Here is a 22,063-nt window from a genome sequence, read left to right as displayed (position 1 = left end):
CTTTATTTTTATTACTCGCAGGCAATATACAACACAGTAAATGGATTGTCCTCCATGGTATTTTCTTATTGGTTGTTGATGGCATGTGGTACTGCTTAGTTATTGTCTGGGTGTCTTTTAAAACCAGCCAGTTGAAATGTTGCTAGTTTTGATATTTTTTCAGTTGACTTGCTTGGGTTTTCTAGGTAGTCAGTCACCATCTGCAAATCATCGTCATCATCATCATCATCATCTAGTTTCTATCTCTTCAGTAATTATACCTTCCTTTTCTTGTCCAGTTGCATTGACTAGAATTTCCTGAACAATGGTGAATAGTAACAGTGATATAGGGATATATTGACATCATGTGGGCAAAATAGTATTTGGCATATGTTTGGATATACTACATTTAAAAAAATATAGGGGTGCCTGGGTGGCTCAGTTGACTAAGCATCTGACTTGATTTCAGCTCAGGTCATGATCCCATGATTCATGAGTTCAAGCCCCACGTCGGGTTCTGCTCTGGCAGGGCAAAGCCTGCTTAGGATTCTCTCTCTCCCTCTCTGTCTTTTCCTCCCCCACTTGTGCTTTTTCTCTCTCTCTCAAAATAAATAAACCTAAAAAAAATAAAAATACATAACCGCTTCATTGACATATAACTTACACAGCCTCAAATTTGCCCTTTTAAAGTGGATAAGTCAGTATGTTTTAGTACAGTCAGAATTGTGTGACCATCACCTCTATCTAACTGTAGAACAGTTTCATCCCAAATAGAAACCCAGCACCCATTAGCAACAGTCCCCCTTGCCCTCTTCCCCCCAGCCTCTGATAAATACGAATCTACTTTCTGTCTGTATGGATTTGCCTATTGCCAACATTTCATATAAATGGAATCATTACAACATGTGGTCTTTTGTACATGGCTTCTTCCACTTTAGCATAATATTTTCAAGGTTCATTCACGCTGTAGCATGTATCAGCACTTCATTCCTTCCCATTGCCAAATAACTTTCTATTGTATGAGTATATCACATTTTGTTCATTCGTTCATCTGTTGATAGATATTTGGGTTGCTTTCACTTTTTTGGCTGTTATAAATGATGCTGCTATGAACATTCATGAATAACATTTTATGTAGACATATGATTTCACTTTTCTTGAGTGTATACCACCTACGAGTAAAAATTGGGGGACATATGGTAACTCTGTGTTAAACATTTTCTAGAATTTTGTTTTCTATCTACTGCTATACTTTCCTCCCTGTTTATTCTCTGTCTCTTTCACTGTGTCAACCTTTTCTTCTCTATCTCACAATGTGAATGTGTCCCCAACCTTTGGGCCATGACTCTTCCTTTCTCTTCATTCTCTTTATCAGCACTTTATATAATTCCCTTTGCCTGAGCTACCTATCTGTCTCTTACCTTCAGGAATCTGTTGTCAGCCTGATCATTCTTAACCTACGGGTAGGCATTACTGTTAATTAAATAACTTCTTTCTTGTGTACCCTGACAGCACCATCTTCTTTTGAAAGCCTGGACATACAACTTTCCAGTGCTACTTCAAACAATGTTTAAGTTACCTCCTTCAAGAACAATGAACATCCTTCAAATGAACAATGGTCATTTTCCTCTTGTCTCCCATCTCTCCCATGCTTGGGTTTTTATGCTCTGTAGAGTGAGTTGCTCTGTAGAGTGAGTTGCTCGGTAGAATGAATAGCATCTGAAAGCAAAACACCAATTCTGGAAATATTAGGATCTATGTAGAGGTTGTGTATTGGGGACACTGTAATTCCAGAGGCTCTTAGGACGTACTGGAGAACTGTCATGTCCAGTTTATTGTTGCTGCATTTAGCAATATCAGGATGAACAGAGGAGATGCTAGCAGTGAACCAGTTAGGGAGGAACCAGGTCGAAAATAAGATAAAACCCTTTTGTGTATTTAAAAACTTTTTAAAATATGGAAATCTGCTCACACTTAACAACTTATACAACTGTCTAACCAGTTTCTAAGTATAGATTTTCATAATGTGGGTTTTCCTGAAGGGGTAGATTTGAGAGATTTACTTATTTAATATCTTTTTTTTTTTTTTATTTCTAATATTGCCTTCCTGCAATGAATGTTCTGATGCTTGTATTTTTTCACTTGGTTTACTGTTGTGGGTTCTTGTTTGTTTGTTTTTTGTTTTAAATCTGAAAGTATTTTGACTATGTATGTGTTTGAAAATCAGTCTTATTGGCTAGAATAAAGGAATGCTGCTTGCTTTCAGAGACTATGAGATGTTTCCCTGGTGGCATCTATTCTTACTGTGTAATTATACATGTGATTACTGGGGGGAGGCATTTCCCCTGTAACCTGCAGTGCTTGCACTCATTATTAACCTTTTGTGAGATTTGAAAAGAAAGTGTATGTGAAGGCCTTGGAGTCCCCATCTCTTTGGTGGGGAAATAGGCAGATTATATGACACCAGCTTATCACTGTCTGCTAGCTTTGTAAGCTGCCATTATCACTGTATGTTAGAAGTAATAATAAAGATATGAAAAAGACTTGAGTGACCATGCAGTGAACTTGATGCTCAGAGTAGGTCTTATCTCTGGTGAGGAGATGGTACAAATCAGTGACAAGAGAACATGATAGTCCCTTGCATGAGGTGGCTTCTGTTGCCAGACCTTGAACAGTTTAACACAAGAACAGGCATGGGATCTCCTCTGATGGCCTTCATGTTTTCACTAACTGAGTTTGTATTTCATCCAACTGTCTGTGTAAGTAGATGACACTGACTAGCTTTCTTGAATTTAGAGGAAAGCTGTTTGTAGGTAAGGACCCAATGTAACTATATTACTGGGGAAAAGAAAAAAAAAAAAGAGCTGTCTTTGGAGGCATCCTTAATATTCATATTACATTTCTTTTCTCCAGCTAAATCTATCTTTTAATCTAAATTAGATATGAAATTTTGTTAACATTTTGTAAAAAAAAAAAAAAAGACAATAAATGATGACCAAGTATAAAACCATGACAACAGATAAAGGAGTGTTTGAAGCTAACTCAAATCTCTTGAACATGGATTGTGATGTTCAAGAAAGGGTTGTGATTTAGAACTGTGAATGTGTTAAGAGTCAAGCATTTGAGACTCGGATCACAGTCAATCTTGCAATCGTATTTAAGGCAGTACAAGTGTGTTCAACAAGCAACTGACGTGATCTCTGGTTGCAGTAAAATATGATTCCGTCAGTTACTCATCATTATCAGGATCTTGTCCTAGTAACATATTTGATGTGCAAATGTATGTCATAATCAGGATTATTTAAAAGTAAAACAAATATATATATATACTTGTTTGTTAAAGCGTGAGGTGCCCTACTATGCTGTTTCAAAGAATGAACAGATAATTGTGTACGCATTGTAACTGTTTTCTGTGTTTTTCCAAATGTATAACCCTTTCAACCTGTTTGTGCTCAGAAATGCCTAGGGATTCTGGTAACAAAATTAATCCTGAAATTTTGCCTTTACTTTTTTTGTGTGAAAAAAAAAAAAAAAGATACTTTGAAACTTAAATTGCTGGCCTCCTTGTGTGGGAGAAGAGGGAAGGAATTAAATACTTGCATTATGAGGAAGTAACATAAGTAATTATCTGGATACTGCTTTTCACATTAAGCCATACTTATTTTCTGTTTTTTCAGTTTCCATAGCAAGGCGTGTACAAGACCCATTAGCTGAGCTGGTGAAAATTGAGCCAAAGCACATTGGAGTCGGAATGTACCAGGTAAAGCAGTGTGGGTCATTTACTTTATGAAACCCATCAATAGTATGCAAACTTGGCATCGTAATTAGGTGTCAGTGGAAATAGATTCCTACTTCCAAAGGTTTTACAGTTTATGGGAAGGTAGTTAGGAGTTATGTTATTAGGGAAGGAGGGAATTTTTTTTCTGGTGTTTATGGTTTGGATCAAGATTTAGAATTGACTGTAGTCCGATTTAAAGATTATTAAAACATTAGCTCCAACTAGTAACTTAATCCAGAGAGTCTCTCCTTTTACCATTATTATAAAACAGGAGAGGATATGAAGCAAGGTGACTATGTTGGCTCTTTGTGTAAACCAGTATGAAATATTGATCTTTATTGATCTTTGAGGAAGAAGCCTTTGGTACTTACTGTGCCTTCTTTCTTTTTTATGTCCCTATATGATTATTATAATTAATTTTTGGCCATTACCCAGGATGAGCTAAAGCCTTTCAATTGTTACTGTGTAGCAGTTGTGGTAGTGGTGCTTCTTGTTTTTACTGTATTTTCAGTTCTTGAGGTCGTATGTGTTCATTGGGCAATCAAGGCCGACACTAAATCTTTGCAGAGTGAATCCATGGTAGCTTATCTTTAGAAACCTTGAGTTGAATCATTTTTCTCTTCAATGCAAGTCTTTTCTAAACCTGAAATCAATGTTATCTTCTGTGTAATTGCCATGGGAGCTGAATGATACGTTCTATACTTTTCTCTAAGGAAATGTATTAGAGCACGGAATCTGTGACCACTAGAAATGGAAGAGATTTTAGAAATTATTTGACAGAAAAGGAAGCTGTGCCCTGCAGTAGTTAGGATTTTTACTCAGAATCACACATTGGCAAAGCCTGAACTAATATACTAGACTTAACTGGGAGTTTTCCCATTTTATTGACTGGGCCAGCTAGGTGCCCTCTGGGAGTATTCCCATTTTTCTTTTCTTTTCTTTCTTTCTTTCTTTCTTTCTTTCTTTCTTTAAACATTTTTTTAAGTTTATTTACTTATTTTGAGAGAGACAGAGATAGCATAAGTGGGGGAGGGGCAGAGAGAGCGAGAGAGAGAGAGAAAGAGAGGAAGACAGAGAATCCCAAGTAGGCTCTGCACTGTTAGCTTGGAGCCCTATATGGGGCTTGAACTCACAAAACCGTGAGATCATGACTTGAGCTGAAACTGAGAGTCAGATGCTTAACCGACTGAGCCACCCAGGTGCCCCCCATTTTTCTTAACGTTTGTTTATTATGAGAGAGAGAGAAAGAGCGAGTAAGCTGGAGCAAGCAGGGGAGGGGCAGAGAAAGGGGGAGAGAGAGAATTCCAAGCAGGCTCTCTGCTGACAGTAGAACTTGATCCAAGGAACTGTGAGATCATGACCTGAGTTGAAATCAAGAGTTGGAGGCTTAACCGACTGAGCCACCCAGGTGCCTCAGAGTATTCCCATTTTATAGCAAGTTAGACTAAGAAGCACCTAGACCTTTGACTTGTTCATTTGGGAAGGATTGTTGCTGAAAGGACAGACCTAGCTTTAGATAGGTAGAAATGCCTAATATCTAAAGAGTACAACTAAGCAATTTTATTATATAGGCATTGTAGTTAAGAGGAATTGTGGCTATATTAGTTCAAGATGAAGTTGTGGAATGCCTCAGCAAGGTAGTAGAACAAAGAACAGTCAAGCTTATAGAACCCAGGCAGGCTAATAAGCTATTGGCATCAAAAAAGTCTTTAATAAATAGCAGAGACCTAGCCTCCAGATTCTTCAGATATATAGCATTTAACATGAAAGAGTTTGGAATTCATTCCAATAGCAGTGAGAAGTAATGGTAGAGCTTTATGCAAGGGAATGATATGATCAGATTTGTATTTTTAAACATTGGCTCTGGCTAATCTGGGGAGAATGCCTTAGAAGGGAAGAGGAGAAGCAGTTAAGACCAGTTCAGAGACTTATATAGCTCAGGTGAGAGATGATGTGGCTTGGACAAAGTTAATAGCAGTAGACATGGAAAGAAGTTAAATCTCTTGCAGGGACTACTTGGTAATAATTGGAGGAAAGGGAATTGTCCAGAATTTGCTCCAAGGGTCCTGGTTTGTGAATGACGCCTGACTAGAACAGATTTGGTGGGGATAAGATGAGTAATTCAATTTTGGATGCGTTAAGTTTGAGATGCCTGTAAGAAATCCAAGAGATGGCAAATAGAAGTTGTATATACAAGTCTGAGATTTAGAGGAATGGTCATGTTAACATTGGAATACATGCTTCTCAGCAAATAATGACACTGAGAAAGTGATCAAGATGGTAAACTGTCATATCTTATGATATCCTTTAACTACACGACCACTACCACTGTCATATCCACAGTTCGACCTTCCATAAGATGACAGAGAAGGTGAACATGTTTATTGGTATCCATATAAACATGTATTTACATGAATAAATTGATAGCATGGGAAAAGAAGAAAGGGTTGGTGGATGGGAATTTCAGGAATTCCTGAAAACTCTTAAGCATGAGGAAGCAAATCCATGGACAAATAAAACCTGATGGAGCGATAGCTCAAAATATACAGATCAATAGTGTTCTCAAACCAGTCATGTTCAAGTAGTGGGGAGGAGGCCTGTAGTATTAGATAAGGAAATGCATACAGAGTGACTAGTCCCATACTGACGCCCTTCCTCCATATACCATGAATCCAAGCGGAAGCACTGGGTATAACCCAGAGGCCACAGAGAGGCTGGGAGATCCCTCAGGTAGCCTCTGATTGTCAGGAAGCTCAAGGAGCCTCATGCTGGGAAGACAAACTCCTGACATATGCCTGACACCAGGCATCATATCTCACATTCCCTACGTTATCACCAGATGCTAGATAACCCAGGTAGGCTAATAAGCTACTGGCATCAAAGAAAGAGAGAAAGAGTTAGAGCAAGCAGGGGAGGGACAGAGAAAGGGGGGGAGAGAGAATCCCAAGCAGGCTCTGCGTTAACGGTGGGGCTTGATCTCGCGGTTCGTGAGATGGTAAACAAAAACAGCACACACAGACAAATGGAGACTCTGAAATGACTTTGCTACTAAGAATCACTAAACATTTGAGGGAAACCTATCTTAGCAAAAAGAAGCACCAAATGTAATAAGCAAAAAATAACAAACCATGAATAGGCAATAGACTTTGAAATAACTAAAATTAATATTCAGAGAGGTAAGAGAGGTTATTGTATGTATAAAACAAACCTAGGATAGAATGAATTAAACCAATCTTAGCATTAAGAAATACGCTTGTCGGGGCGCCTGGGTGGCACAGTCGGTTAAGCGTCCGACTTCAGCCAGGTCACGATCTCGCAGTCTGTGAGTTCGAGCCCCGCGTCAGGCTCTGGGCTGATAGCTCAGAGCCTGGAGCCTGTTTCCGATTCTGTGTCTCCCTCTCTCTCTGCCCCTCCCCCGTTCATGCTCTGTCTCTCTCTGTCCCAAAAATAAAATAAAAAATGTTAAAAAAAAAAAAAAAAAGAAATACGCTTGTCAAGATACAAAAAAAAAAAAAAACAACACAAATGGAATAAAGTGGACACAGCTAGAAAGAAATTAATGAATTGAAAGATCGAGCTAAGAGATTCTTCAGAATGCAGTCTTAAACTGAGAAAGATGGACAGTATGAACAAAAAGTCATATATAGAGGCCATTTTATTTTTATTTTTTCTATTTTTGTTTTGTTTTGAGGCCATTTTAAAGCTTCAACATTCATCTTCCAGAAAATTCAAATAAAGACAATGGAAGAGAGTTAAACTCACAGAAATGATAGGAGGAAATTTCTCCAGACTGATGACAGACAAGTCTTTAAAAAGCCCAGTGAGTACTGAATAAAAGAATAACTGAAGACCTACACTCAGACACCTTCATATGAAATTACAGAATGCTAGTGATAAAGGAGGAACTGACTAAAAGCTTCCAGAGAGCACACAATTCACTTCCAAAGAGAAGAAGCAGTCCTATTACAGGGAAAAACAAGTCATACAAGATAAAATGCAGTAGTTTTGAAGTTGTGGGAAAAATTTTATTTGAGCCCATAATTCTATATTCAGACAAATCAGCAATTCAGTGGGAGCAGAAAATAAAAACATTTTTGGACCTACAGTGATTTACCTTTTTGGATTGTTACAGATCTTCTTTGAAAGAATTATTTATGGAAGTACTCCTGAGCCCGAAAAGGGGGGAGTAGGGACCAAAGAAGGGAAAGGCATGTCATGAAGACACAGTATTGAGGTAAAGAAACAGTGGAGAGCTTTACAGTACACACATGTGCAGTAAAATGTTGAGCCTCATAGTTTCTGATCTATGATGTTCATCTTTAAATATGTCAGCTTAAAATGGGAGGCAGAAGAAGAAGAAATGAAGTATTAGGATTCTTTCTCAGGAAGACGATTAAGATATAGATTAGCTCTACACTTGTTTAGAGAAGCATAATCTGAAATGTATGAAGAATAACCGCAAATAGGACATTTAATGTAAATCATGAGACTAAAAAATTAGAAGTTAATCATTCCAACCGAAGGCGGAGAAAACAAGGAAGTATAGTAAATAAATAAAGTATGTGATGACAGGAATAAGTATAGGTAATAGGTAAAGGTGAATGGGTTGAATTCCCCTTGTAGTAGAATCCCAGACTTTTAAAAATAAAACACAGCTCTTAGCTGTATGTCTGTGTGAGATAGTTCTAAAGAAAAAAGTAACCTTGAAATTAGAAATGTGGAGAAAAATATTCCACACAAATGAAAAAGCAAGTCATAGTTCTGCTAGTATCAGATGAAATAGAATTTAAGGGAAAATGCATTAATGAGGTCAAAAAGGGATATTTCATATTAATAACAGATACAGTTTCCCAAAAAGATGTAATTGCCCTGAACATTCTATGTTACCTAACAACATAGCTTCAAAACATATGCAGTATTAAAAACTTCTAGAGTTAGAGTAAGAGACAAATATACTTTTTTGGTAAGTCTTAACAGACTACAGTATATTAACACATAAAATTTTAAAAGCAGCTTTATTAAGATATGATCACATACCATACATACATACATAAGTTCACCTATTTAAAATGTACAAGTCAGTGAATTTCTATATATTCAATGGGTTATGAAACTATTATTGCTATCTAATTTTTGAGCATTTTCATCACCCTAAAAGGAAGCCTGGTGACCGTTAGCAGTGACTCTCCACTGCCCCCTCCTTCCCTGCCCCAGGCAATTACTAATCTGTTTTGTTTTTATAGATATGTCTGTTTTGGATATTTCATACAAATAGAATCATACAGTATGTGGCTTTTGGTGACTGGCTTCTTTCATTTAGCATAATATTTTCAAGTTCATCCATGCTGTGGCACAAGTCATTACTTCATTTTTTTCTTTTTTGTTTTAAGTTTATTTATTTATTTTGGAAAAGAGAAAGAGCAAGCACAAGCATGGGAGGGGCAGAGAGGGGAGGGGGAGAGAGAATCTCAAGCAGGCTTTGCACTCTCAGTGCAGAGCCAGATGCAGGGCTTAAACTCCTAAACTGTGAGATCATGACCTGAACCGAAATCCAGAGTCGGATGCTTAACTGGCTGAGCCACCCAGGTGCCCCACTTCATTCTTTTTTATGGGCAAATGGTATTCCATTGTATGTGTATAGTACCACATTTTGTCTATTAATTCATCATGTGATAGAAATTTGGGATATTTCCATTTTTTGGCTATTATGAGTAATGCTATTATGAACATTCTGTACAAATTTTTATGATGTGTATTTTCATTTCTTTTAGATACATACCTAGGAGTATGTTTGCTAGGTCATTTAACACATAAATTTAAAGCTAGATAATGAACTAGGGAAATTATTTGCCACAAATATATATGTACATATGATAACTACATATTTTATTATTAAGGTTTTGTTCTTGTTGATTTGCATACAATTGTATATTATTTTACATAAAACCTTTACATAAAATATGTAAAGAACATTTAGACACCATTCATCATAGATGAAATAAAAATTTCTCTTTAACAGGGCACCTGGGTGGCTCAGTCTGTTAAGCGACCAACTCTTGGTTACCACTCAGGTCATAATCTCATGGTCTTGGGATCTAGCCTCACATTAGGCTCTGTGCTGATACCGTGGAGGCTGCTTGTGATTCTCTCTTTCCCTCTCTCTCTGCCCTTCCCTTGGTCACTCACTCTCTCTCAAAATAAATAAATAAACTTAAAAAAATGTTTCTCTTAATCAAAGAAGCCCAAATTAAACAAGAGGATATCATTTCAATCTGACAATTGAGTAAAGTTGTAATAAAATGATAAACATCTGTGCAGGTGAGAAGGCTACAGTGAAATGATCATTCACATACACTGCTGGTGGAAGTATAAATTGTTATTTCTAGCAAGTAATACCTATCAAGACGCACTTTTAAAGAATGCATCCCATTGACCTGGTAGTTCCCCTTTTAGGGATCTCTTCCAAGGCCATGTTAAGAACTGCTGATAAGGGTGCCTGGGTGGTTTAGTGGGTTCCAACTCTTGATTTCAGCTCAGGTCAAGATTTTTTGGTTCCTGATATTGAGCCTCATGTCAGGCTCTGCACATACATCATGGAGCCTGCTTGGGATTCTCTTACTCCCTCTCTCTGCCTCTCCCCTTCTGGTTAGCGTGTGCATGCACGCTCTCAAAAATAAATAAACATTAAAAAAAAAAAGAACTGCAGAGGCTCCTGGGTGGCTCAGTCAAACATCTGACCTTTGACTTCAGCTCAGGTTATGATCTCACAGTTCGTGAGTTTGAGCCCCACATTGGGCTCTGTGCTGGCATCGTAGAGCCTGCTTGGGATTCTCTCCCTCTCTCTCTGCCCTTCCCCTGCTTGTGCTCTCTCTCTCTCAAAATAAATAAATAAACATTAAAAAAACTTGCTGATAAGATTTATACACGTTTGCTATTATAGCAAAATTATTGGAAGCAACTACAATAGAATAATATATCCACCAATTGAAATATTGTACAACCGTTAATACAGGCTTTCAAGGAGGATTTAATGACATGAGAAGTTGTTCTTGACATAATATTTTAAAATTGCAATAAAATTGATACAGAATAAAGCCAATTTCTGTTTGGAATACATAGATATGCATTTACACTGAAGAAAAAAAAACTGGTTGGTGACTGATATTTATATTTTTGTTGGTGTGGTTAGGAGGTTTTATTTTCTGTTTTACTTTCATTCAGACTTTCTATACGGAATATGTATTAGGAAGAAATTGTTGTAAAATATATATCCATATCCATATCCCAACCAATGGTCCACTTAATTTTTAAGCCTTGACACAATAGACTTCCAATATAACCAGAGTGGGACTGAATTTCTTTTCAGTTGGGACCTCTAGATGCTTTGAGTATAAATTTAATACTTGAATTTATTCTGATTTAAAATATAAGTAGCTAGACAAACATTGTTGATTTTAAAAATGAAAGCTATTCAAAGAAAGAATGTTAAATACTTAGATGAAATAATAGAAGCTATATTATTATTTCAATAGAAACTAAAATGCTTTTGGTTTAATAACAGCTAAAAATGTTAAAGGCAGCATTCCAATCCTTGTCTTAGAAAATAGGGAGACCTGATTTTAAAAACACATGCCTGTCATAATTTCTGGAGAGAGAGGCCGCCAGTGTGGTTGAATGACAACATATCCCTAACTGACCCCTAAAGACTTTGCTGGAAAGTGGCTTGGTGTTACTCCCAAGCAAACACTCTAGGGTGAGAGCAGGATGATGCAGGGTTGGCTCTGTTGAGTTCTGTGGGACATAGAGAGTGTGGTTTAGCTTGGCCTTTTCATATCCTGAGAGCACAGCTTAAGTAAGTTGGATTTACTTGTTCTTTATTTCTTCTCTGGACCGTGTTTTAGATACTTTTTTGCTCATTAACACCTCAATTTGTTAATGAACATGTACAGTAAAGTAGGAAAGACAAAACAGCCCTCTTCCTCCTTTCGTGCCTCTCTGTTAGATCATTTGATGATTTTAGAGAATGAAGTGGTGTTCCAAAATGAGTTTTTGGAACCCTTAGTGGATTTTCTATATCCAGGCCATTTTTATTCCTTAATATTATGGATAATGGAGAAGTCACCGTAAAAGGAAAATCATCTTCCCAGCTGAAATTTTTCATGGTAGAACTTCAAAGGTGGGAATTTGTATTTTATTTCCCTACTGCCCCACTGTGGGATCAGTTCTAGGTAAAAACAAAAAAGCAACTCTTCAGTAGTGATATTACTCTGTTAAAACTGTTTTATTTTATTTTTTTTTAATTTTTTTTTTTTTTAATTTTTTTTTCAACGTTTTTTATTTATTTTTGGGACAGAGAGAGACAGAGCATGAATGGGGGAGGGGCAGAGAGAGAGGGAGACACAGAATCGGAAACAGGCTCCAGGCTCTGAGCCGTCAGCCCAGAGCCTGATGCGGGGCTCGAACTCACAGACCGCGAGATCGTGACCTGGCTGAAGTCGGACGCTTAACCGACTGCGCCACCCAGGCGCCCCTGTTAAAACTGTTTTATAGGTAACATGGATTATGAAATGTTTTAGTTTAGATCTGTAAAAGGTAATAATATTATGCCTGCAAAATACCTGTAAAAGGTAATATCATATTGTTTGCCCAAATCCTTTTAAACATATTAATCCCTTAATTATTTGTTATTGTAGAGTGGGATATAGGAAAGAGTAGAGTGGATGTTCACTTAGATGACTTTTACCTGGATTTTCGCTCCCTACACTAAAGCAGTATTTTGAAATAGATAAAGTACAGAAGTAAAACATGGAGGAAATTTGTGCTAAAAATCAAGCATCACTTACGTAGATGAGTTCCTTGCCAAAATGTTTTTACAATCTTGTCCCTTAACTGTAAGTCCCAGCTAATGGCCTGTTATCTAAATCTGTTTCATCTGGTATTGTAAATGAAAATCAAACTTAGCCTTGCACTTTAGATATTTCATTCATTTGTGACCATAACTGAACTATTTGTGTAACTGAACAAAAACAAGTAATTGACTTTGGGAGTATGAATAAACTCATGTATTACAATTTGGTAATTATTCCTTAAACTTAGTTTTAAAATGTCTTTTTTTGGGTATTTTTTTCACTTCAGGATGAATTATGCATCTTTTCATTGAAGTATTAGCTTCAGTTTTCTCAGATTCTTAGAAATTCCCGACAATGTAATAAGTCTTGTATATGTACACACACCCTAGTATAACACCATACTTATCTTTAAATGAAATGTGAAATGTTAGTATGATTTGAAGAAACTGTTATCAATAATGCCTTAAATTATTAACAATGAAATATCTAATTTCCTTTATCTTTTGTTTGCTTACTCTTTGTATATCATTGACCTTGGACAATGAAACGAGATCAATTTCAGTTTCTACTCAAGTTCACCTTTTAGTTTTCATACATCAGCACAAAGTGGTAGGATTTCTAAAACATTAAGCTGTTTTCACGGTGTTTAAAACTAGTAATTGTTTAGGATGATTGAAAAAAATTACACATGACATTAAAAGTACTACAGTAAAGGAAAAGATTAATACATTTTACTGCATTGGAATCTAAAACATCTCTGGATCATAACACAGTATATAGAAAATCCACAGACAGGGAGAACGTTATTTGCAACACATATAATCTGTAAAGGACCCAGAATATATATAAAGATCTTCAAATCAAGAGGAAAAAAGACAACAGTTCATCAGAAAAATAGGCAAGGCATATGAACAGGCAGTTGACAAAAGCAGACACACACACAGACACACATGCGCACAGACACAAATATTTTTTAAATGATCACTTTCACTAGTAATTGGGGAAATGCAAACTAAAGCCAGTATAGGAAACCTGTCAGGTTGTCGAAACTTAGTCTGACAGTTTGGATGTTAGCAACTATGTGGAGTATTGGGAATTTTGTATATAACTTGTAGGAGTATAAACTGGTACAACCTCTTTGGAGAGCAATTGGATATTAATAAAGCTGGTGATGGGGATTCTTTTCAGGTCAACAATTCTGTTGCTAGATATACGTAGCCTTGAGAATTTTCTGAAATTTGCACAGGAAGACATGTATAAGAAATTCAATGAAATACTATTTATAGCAGTGAAAATTTGGAAACAGTATGTCCAACAACTGGATAACAGGAAAATAAACTAGACTATACTGAGACAGTGGAATATTATACAGGAGTGGAGATGACCCAATTAGAGCTATTGGTATTAATATGGATAAACTTCATAAGTATGTACATTACTATAGGATTGGTATAAAAATTTTAAATATGAAAAGTAATACTGCATACTATTTGTGAATACCAGTATCTATAGTAAGAATATAGAAATAAGCACTGGAATTTACAATTGTGATTACCTTGGATGGGCATGGAATGGGAATTGCAGTTGGTTCCAGTTGGTTTTAATTTCTTCCTTACATTTGTGTATGTGTGTGTGTGTGACAATGAAGTTTTAAAGAGTCAGGAAAAAACAGCTACTTTCAATTTTCAGTGAAAATGAGAAAAAAACCCACATTTGTTATTAAGTTGAATTTCTCTTGATAATATTCCTTGAAATTTTCATCTTTAAGTCCCTAATTTTGCACCAAATACTTTTTTTTAATTTTTTTATTTTTTAAATATGAAATTTATTGTCAAATTGGTTTCCATACAACACCCAATGCTCATTCCAACAAGTGCCCTCCTCAGTGCCCATCACCCACCCCCCATCAACCCTCAGTTTATTCTCAGTTTTTAAGAGTCTTAAAAGAGGTTTGGCTCCCTCCCTGTTTTTTGTTTTTTGTTTTTTGTTTTTTGTTTTTTGTTTTTTGTTTTTCCCTTCCCCTCCCCATGGTCTTCTGTTAAGTTTCTCAGGATCCATATAAGAGTGAAAACATATGCAATCTGTCTTTCTGTGTATGACTTATTTCACTTAGCATAACACTCTCCAGTTCCATCCACGTTGCTACAGAAGGCCATATTTCATTCTTTCTCATTGCCAAGTAGTATTCCATTGTGTATATAAACCACAACTTCTTTATCCATTCATCAGTTGATGGACATTTAGGCTCTTTCCATAACTTGGCTATTGTTGAAAGTGCTGCTATAAACATTGGGGTACAAGTGCCCCTATGCATCAGCACTCCTGTATCCCTTGGGTAAATTTCTAGCAGTGCTATTGCTGGGTCATAGGGTAGATTTATTTTTAATTTTTTGAGGAACCTCCACACTGTTTTCCAGAGCGGCTGCACCAGTTTGCATTCCCACCAACAGTGCAAGAAGGTTCCCATTTCCCCACATCCTCTCCAGCATCTATAGTCTCCTGATTTCTTCATTTTAGCCACTCTGACTGGCATGAGGTGGTATCTGAGTGTGGTTTTGATTTGTATTTCCCTGATGAGGAGTGACGTTGAGCATCTTTTTATGTGCCTGTTGGCCGAGATACTTGCAAATGACATATCAGACAAAGGGCTAGTATCCAAAATCTATAAAGAACTCACCAAGTGCTCTTTAATGCAAAGTTCTAACACTATCTTTAAATTTTTTCTCATTTCACAAATTTGAATTTTTCTTCTGTAAATTTTAAGAATTAAATATTGTTTGTTGGTCCTATTATTTGAAATGGTCATTTCAGAGATAAAGCATAGGACAAAACTGTGGGTGATCATCTTTCTAGTGCTTATTTACAGGGCAGAGTTAGGTAGAATCAATGTTTAAGGAATTGTTAGTAAGTTATAATAATGGTGCCATAATATGACTAGCATTCATATGTACTAGTTTCTTTTCACTGCTAGCTACTCCCCCAACACACTCCTAAATTATCCAAATTAGGAACTTTAAGATCAAGCAGGGGAGCTTCTATTTTTGTTTTAATGTTTATTTATTTGAGAGAAAGAAAGAAAAGAGAATTTGAAGCAGGCTCTAGGCTGTCAGCACAGAGCCTGATGTGGGGCTCAAACTCATGAATTGTGAGATCTTGACCTGAGCTGAAGGCAAACGCTTAACCGACCGAGCCACCCAGGTGTCCCAAGCAGGGGAGCTTTTAAAAATAACTAGCCTGGGGCATCTGGGTGGCTCAGTCAGTTGAACATCCGACTTCAGCGCAGGTCATGATCTCGCGGTCTGTGGGTTCGAGCCCCGCATCGGGCTCTGTGCTGACAGCTCAGAGCCTGGAGCCTGCTTCTGATTCTGTGTCTCTCTCTCTCTCTCTCTCTCTCTCTCTCTCTCTCTCTCTCTCTCTCTCTCTCCCCCCCCCCATCAAAAATAAATAAACATTTAAAAAAAATAAAAATAACTAGCCTAGGCCACATCCTCATAGATTTTTGTTTAATTGGTCTGGGTGTTGGGCCCAGACATTAACAAACATTTTAAAGTTCTGCAGGTGATTCTAATGTAGACCAAGTTGAGAACTGTTGGTTCTTAGAGACCAGCAGCATCAATATCACCTGAGAACTTGTTAGAAGTGCATCTTCTTACACCTACTTCCCAGGTTTATAGAATTATAAATTCTGGCGGTGGGGCAATGTCAAGCTTGAAAGTGCATTAAAAAAACCTTTTGGAGTCTTGTTAAAATGCAGATTCTGGTTCAGTTGGTCTAGGGGTGGGGTATGAGATTCTGTGTTTCTAATAAACTCCCAGGTGATACCAATGCTGTTGGTCTGAGGATTACATCTTGAGTAGCAAGAGACCCTACTGAAAGCCGCTTGGGCCCCAGCCCAGGCCTGTTGAATCAGAATCTGATTTTAACAAGATTTCCAGGAATGCACATTACAGTGTATGTAATGAAAGAGGAAGATCAGGACATGCCAATATCTAAGGGATATGAGAATTTGGAGAAGCAGAAATCAACATGGTAAAACACTGCAAAGATAAAGGTAGGATAAAAACTGAAAATGTATCTTTCACATTTAATTAAAAAAAAATGTTGGTGGCCAAGAATTTCATTGGAGTAGTAGAAGCAGAAGTCAGATGAAATATTGAAAGCTGAATGGAAGATGAGCACGTAGAGACATGTGTATACAGATCTCTAACGAAGAGAGGTTTTTAAGGAGGTCGGGATTTGAATGTGCTTAACTGTTGATAGGAAGGAGGTAGAAGTAGAAAGGGAGAAGTTGAAGATGCTGGAGAGGCAGAAGCTGGAGGAGGCCTGAGGAGATGGCACCTATCACTTCCCTAAGGGAAGGGAATGGGCAAGAGTTCAGAAGAGAGAAGCCCCCACGGTGGCAGGTGGCTGGGAAGAGGTGGAAGAGAGCAGGACTGGGAGGGGTAGCTCCCCTACCTGGATAGTTTTATTTTTCTGTGAACTAGGAGCCTACTGTTCAATACCCCTTCTTCCCCCCAGGAAAAAGAAAAAAAAAAAAACAGCTGATTTTTTAATTTCTGGAATCATTGTATTATTTTGTTTACTGTCTGTCTCTTCTAATGGAGGACAAACCCTTATATGAGGACAGGGTATTTCCACCTTTATATCTACAGCTCCCAGGGCCTGGCACACAGTAGATACACAATAAGTATTTGCTGAGTGAATGGCGGAGTATCAGTACGGTTGCTCTTTCATTGTACTTTTCAACTCTATTGTGAACACACCATAAAATTTTGTAGCCTCTCACTTAAAGTTTTTGTTGGGTAAAGGTGAAATGTGAGTTACTAGTATTTTTTCTAATGAGTCCTATTCAGGCAAAGTGAGAATTTCAGAGCAGAGAGCATTAGCGTAGCCAAGTGGTTGCAGTGAGAATGACCAGAAAGTGAAGAAGGCCTGCTATGGCTGGAAGAACGGGAGTTCTCCACTTCAACACCTGTTGCTTCCTTCCTTTCTCGCTCTATAATGCATATTCTGTTCTCTGTGGAGATAATTCTCCCAGAGATCAGGTGGAGCACTCACAGAGGAGTGTTCTTTGTGACAAAATCTGCCAGTCAGTCTATATCTTTATCATAGAAAAAGTTTTGTTGCAGTGGGATTCATTGAAATAGAGTCTTCAAAGTGAAATGATCTCCTAAAATGTAAGTTTATGAAACTTCTTAACAATTTTATCTGTGCTGCCACAGGGCCCTGAGGAAGTTTTGGTATACTGGTTAGGTCTGATATTGATTGTGTGCGGATGGGCAGTCTACAGACTAAAAATGGTGGAATAAGATTATTCCAAAAGTGTTTAATTCTGACATTCAAATAGATAATACGTTCTGTTTTGCTGAATACATAATTATGTGTGGATAACTGGCATACTAAAAGAGAATCTTGGATGTAATTCTTAGTGGAAGAAACTACTATCTGTATAATACAGTAATGTTCATATTAGAAAGGATTCTTGAAAGTCCAAATATAAGATTGTGTTAGGTAATTATAGCAATCAGGAAGAGAAATAAAATGTATAAATATTAGGGGGGGGCCACTTCTGAGAATTTAAAAACTATATTCTGAATACCTGATATCTAATATTTTTAAAGAATATTAATGAACTCATTATGTGTGTGTCTTGGGGTAGGTGTTGATCATGGTCTTTAAGAATATCACAGGTTAAAAAAAAGAATAGCACAGATGTAAATTTAATTACTTGTAAGATTATATTATATTTTAAATTCAAGGGGAAGGCATTGTGACAGAATGCCTTAAATGCATAGGAAAGAAATGAACCCTGCCGGCAAAGTGATAATAATGTGATGCAGAGACAAGAAAGATGGCCTCATTAAATAATGGCATGGATTCACTCACAGCACATTTCTCCTCGAGATCTCTCTTATATTGTGGATGGTTGTATAACAGTGGCTTTCTTTCTGGTGATCACGGAAAGGAATTCTAAGGGGAAAAGTCTGTATGGAGGAAAAATTATACTGATGAGAAGTTTTTGGGGGGAGGGGTTGCTCTCAAGACCTTCAAATATCATTACAGGTAAGAAAAGTTAATTTGCCTGCATTTGTATAGAATGAAGATTGTTTTCTTAGTTCCACAGAGAGAAATGTCATGTGTCATTTGTCTTGTTGAACAACCAACTTTAGAAGGGATCTTTGGTTTTGGGTAGGCTAGTTGGCTGCTTTCTCTGTGCACTGCTAACTCTGGTGATGTATTTTCTTTAATAATCCAGATCAGGCTCCCAAGCTGTTTATCGTATAGTATTATTAAAAAGATGTATTTCCCTTTCAAATGTATAATTGAAAGCGAGAATTTTTTCTGGACATATACACGGCTTTTGTTTCATTATTTATTTGGGATAAATGGGGCCAGACGGTATGAGTGCAGTTAGGTTTTGTTGGAGGGGGGCTTGCAAAGACTTTTTGAGGCATGATGTGCAAGTGAGTGTTTTCAAATCTCAGAGGTGTGATTATGTCATAACAGCCATAACCTCTGGGCTTGCTTTATTACGTTTATTAAAACAAATCTGTATGGGGGTGCTATGTATATTTTGGTGATGAAGGAAATGAGGTGGTTAATTTATTATGTGAACAGCACTTTCAGCTAACCACAGTGTGATTCACTGAGAGAACGGTGGAAAAGCCTCGCTCTGTAGAAATGACTGCTTTTTGATTTGTGGACCATAACTTTCAACGCCAGAGCATGAAGTTTATCTACAAAATGGTTCCCCCCTTCCCCCCCCCCTTTTTCCTGTAATGTTTCTGTCCAATCTTAAACTTAATTTTTTTTTCCTTCATTTTATTTTGGGCATTTACTGAATATGAATGATCTAAATCAACTTAACTTGCCAGCAAGTTAAGGGGAAAAAATAAAAGAAGAGATCCATGTGTTAAGAGCATTAGGGAAGTTGGTAGCATCTTTATGGTTTCCAACCCATATATACCTCATAGGAGGACTTCATAAAGTAAATCAGTATTACAAACCTGCAGCCAATGAGGATAACTACCTGGTATCAGATGTGAATTAAGGGAAAGTGAGGAACCTATTGTCCTTCCCTTTTGTAGGATGTGTTTAGAAACGTGCTGTTTCGGAATACTATAGTGGAAAGGAAATCATTCTCATGCAGAGTAGTCTCTGACAAATGTCTGTTCTGAAGTGGGGCTTGGCTGTGGGAAGAGGTGAGGATGTAATGCCACATAGAGGCACACATAGTATAGAATGGAATCACGGGATGCCTGGGTCGCTCAGTTGGTTAAGCATCCGACTATTGGTTTCATCTCAGGTCATGATCTCATGGTTCGTGAGTTTGAGCCCTACTCCGGGCTGTGCACTCACAGTGTGGAGCCTGCTTGGGATTCTCTCTCTCTCTCTCTCTCTCTCTCTCTCCTCGCTCTCACTCTCTCGCTCTCTGTCACTCTCTCTCTTTGTCCCTCTCTCTGCCCCTCTCCTGCTTGTGCTCTGTCTCAAAATAAATAAATAAACTTAAAAAAAAAAAAAGAATGGAATCAAAAGAAGATCTGTCCATCTAATGAGCACACAAGGTATAAAGCACTTGTTATATACTCATAAACAGCCATTTCAAGATCAAGAAAAGTTTGTTTTCTGTGGAGTTATGCCATAAACAGCATGTGATGATGTGAACCTGCCTAGAGAAAGAGTGGAAAATAGGTCATCTTCCTGGCAATATTTTTGAAAGACCCCCTTCATTTTCCAGATGCGCCACGTACCAACCATTCACAAACAAAGTCTTGGAAATCAGTAAGGCCTTTAACTGATAAGAATTCATTAAAGCATTTTATATTTGGGATATTACATGGTTCCATGAAAGACCATGGATGACCATCAGTTTTCTATTTTATTTCTGCTGCTTTGCAGTGGCACACCACATTTTTTCAGAGTCCTCAATTTGCTCTAAAAATTATGTCATTCCCTCATAGCACTTCCCCGGAGAGTTGGTAAAGACCAGGAGAAACATTATTTGTGTAGTTTCAAGACAGAGTGTAGAGGAGGGAGGTCCAGGCCTGTGGTTTATGTAAACAGGGTAGACTGAGAGGGGGCACTTGCACCCCTGGTTAGGTTATTACTCAGTCATCATGAGCAGTCAGTCCTGGTGAGAATGTGTCCACTCTGAGACTGCTCCAGCCCCGGTGATTAGCCATGATCATCCACGGCCCCAGACTGGGATAGACATTTAATTTTAAAAGGAATTGGCTTGTAGGCAAAACTTCATTTTAGTGACGTTGGTTGGGGCTCTCAAACTTTTGAGACTTCCTCACTAGGAGAATGAAACTATGTTTTGGACATTCCCAGAGACATTACGTTTGATACCATGTCAGCTAGCTTTTACTGGGCTCAAAGTGGATTTATCTTCACAACGGTTTGGTTACTTTTTAAAAGATTGAAATTTTAAAATTATTCTTGAGAATTGGCTTTAAAAAGTCTGTTACCCTGCCTTCCCCTCCTAAATGCCCATCACAAACACACACAGAGCGTAACAGTTATTTTAAAAGCATGGCTAATGGAGAAACCTTAATTCCAAGCATGCCCTCCATTTTTCTCTGCCTTCCTCAGCATTTTCTCCTGCTGAGTCCTTTTGCTTATGTGCCTCTTTCCTCCTCTCCCTTCCAACCTCCTGTGAGCTGTTTTTTGAAGAGGTAGTTTGTTCCCTAGTCCCTTTTCTCGGGGCCCCTCCCTTCATATGGTGTGAAATACAACCAGGCTTTTAAAAAAGTGAGTCTACCCTCGTTTACGATTTGAAACCTACTCAGATATGTGTTGACAAATTTAAGCAACTTTGAATTTTTCAAAATACAAATTTACGGGCATGTTCCCAGAGTAGCATTAACCGAGCACAGACCCACTGATGGCAGCAGAATACAGAAGATATCCAGCCCAATCTGCTAGATGGTAAGAGCATGATTTTAAATAAAATGGAACCCTGTGGTTGTGAGAGAGATAGGAGCTATCTTCTTGTGGAGAAATCCTCTGTTTATCATTAAGTTTGCAAAGGAAAGTTGGATTCTAGATTAAAATACTTGTTAGTCATACCTGGGATGCATTAAGTATGCCCATTGACATATACTCCTCCTTGTATTGGGTAGTTACAATGCAGGGTGTGTTTAATCAAAATTTCCCAGAGAGGTAAAGCTTCTATATGGATAGGGAACCTGCCTACCACTGAAATTGCGTGAACATTTTCACTGGCCTCCCAACTCATTTCATTGTGGTTCAGTGGAAAGAACACAGGGGACCAGCAAAAGGAGCTGTGATCTTACCTTGGTTTAGCTACATTTGCTGTGTGACTTTGGGAAAGTAATTTTACTTCTTCGTGGCTTGTTGGAAAATAAAATAAGGTTACCTATATGCTTTCTGAAAGGGTGTTAAAAGGAAATAATGTATATGTATTAAAAAAAAAAAAAAACCTCACACACAA

The 22,063-nt window shown here is 37.6% G+C and overlaps 1 protein-coding gene across 7 annotated transcripts in view; it reads left to right on the top strand.

Moving 5' to 3' along the window:
• Positions 1-22,063, top strand: part of SRBD1 (S1 RNA binding domain 1) — a 204,855-nt gene that overhangs the window by 109,844 nt on the left and 72,948 nt on the right. For all 7 annotated transcript variants that reach the window (XR_006200646.1, XM_042932179.1, XM_042932178.1 and 4 more), the window contains exon 16: positions 3,657-3,739. Coding sequence is in view for 6 of the 7 variants with exons in the window: in XM_042932179.1 (XP_042788113.1) it covers positions 3,657-3,739 (83 nt within the window). In the remaining variant the exon portion in view is untranslated. The remainder of the gene's footprint in view (positions 1-3,656; positions 3,740-22,063) is intronic.

The sequence above is a fragment of the Panthera leo genome, chromosome A3, assembly GCF_018350215.1.
Source record: "Panthera leo isolate Ple1 chromosome A3, P.leo_Ple1_pat1.1, whole genome shotgun sequence".
Classification (NCBI taxonomy): Eukaryota; Metazoa; Chordata; class Mammalia; order Carnivora; family Felidae; genus Panthera; species Panthera leo.
The sequence above is the reverse complement of the archived record's forward strand: the minus strand, read 5'-3'. Positions and strand labels throughout refer to the sequence as shown.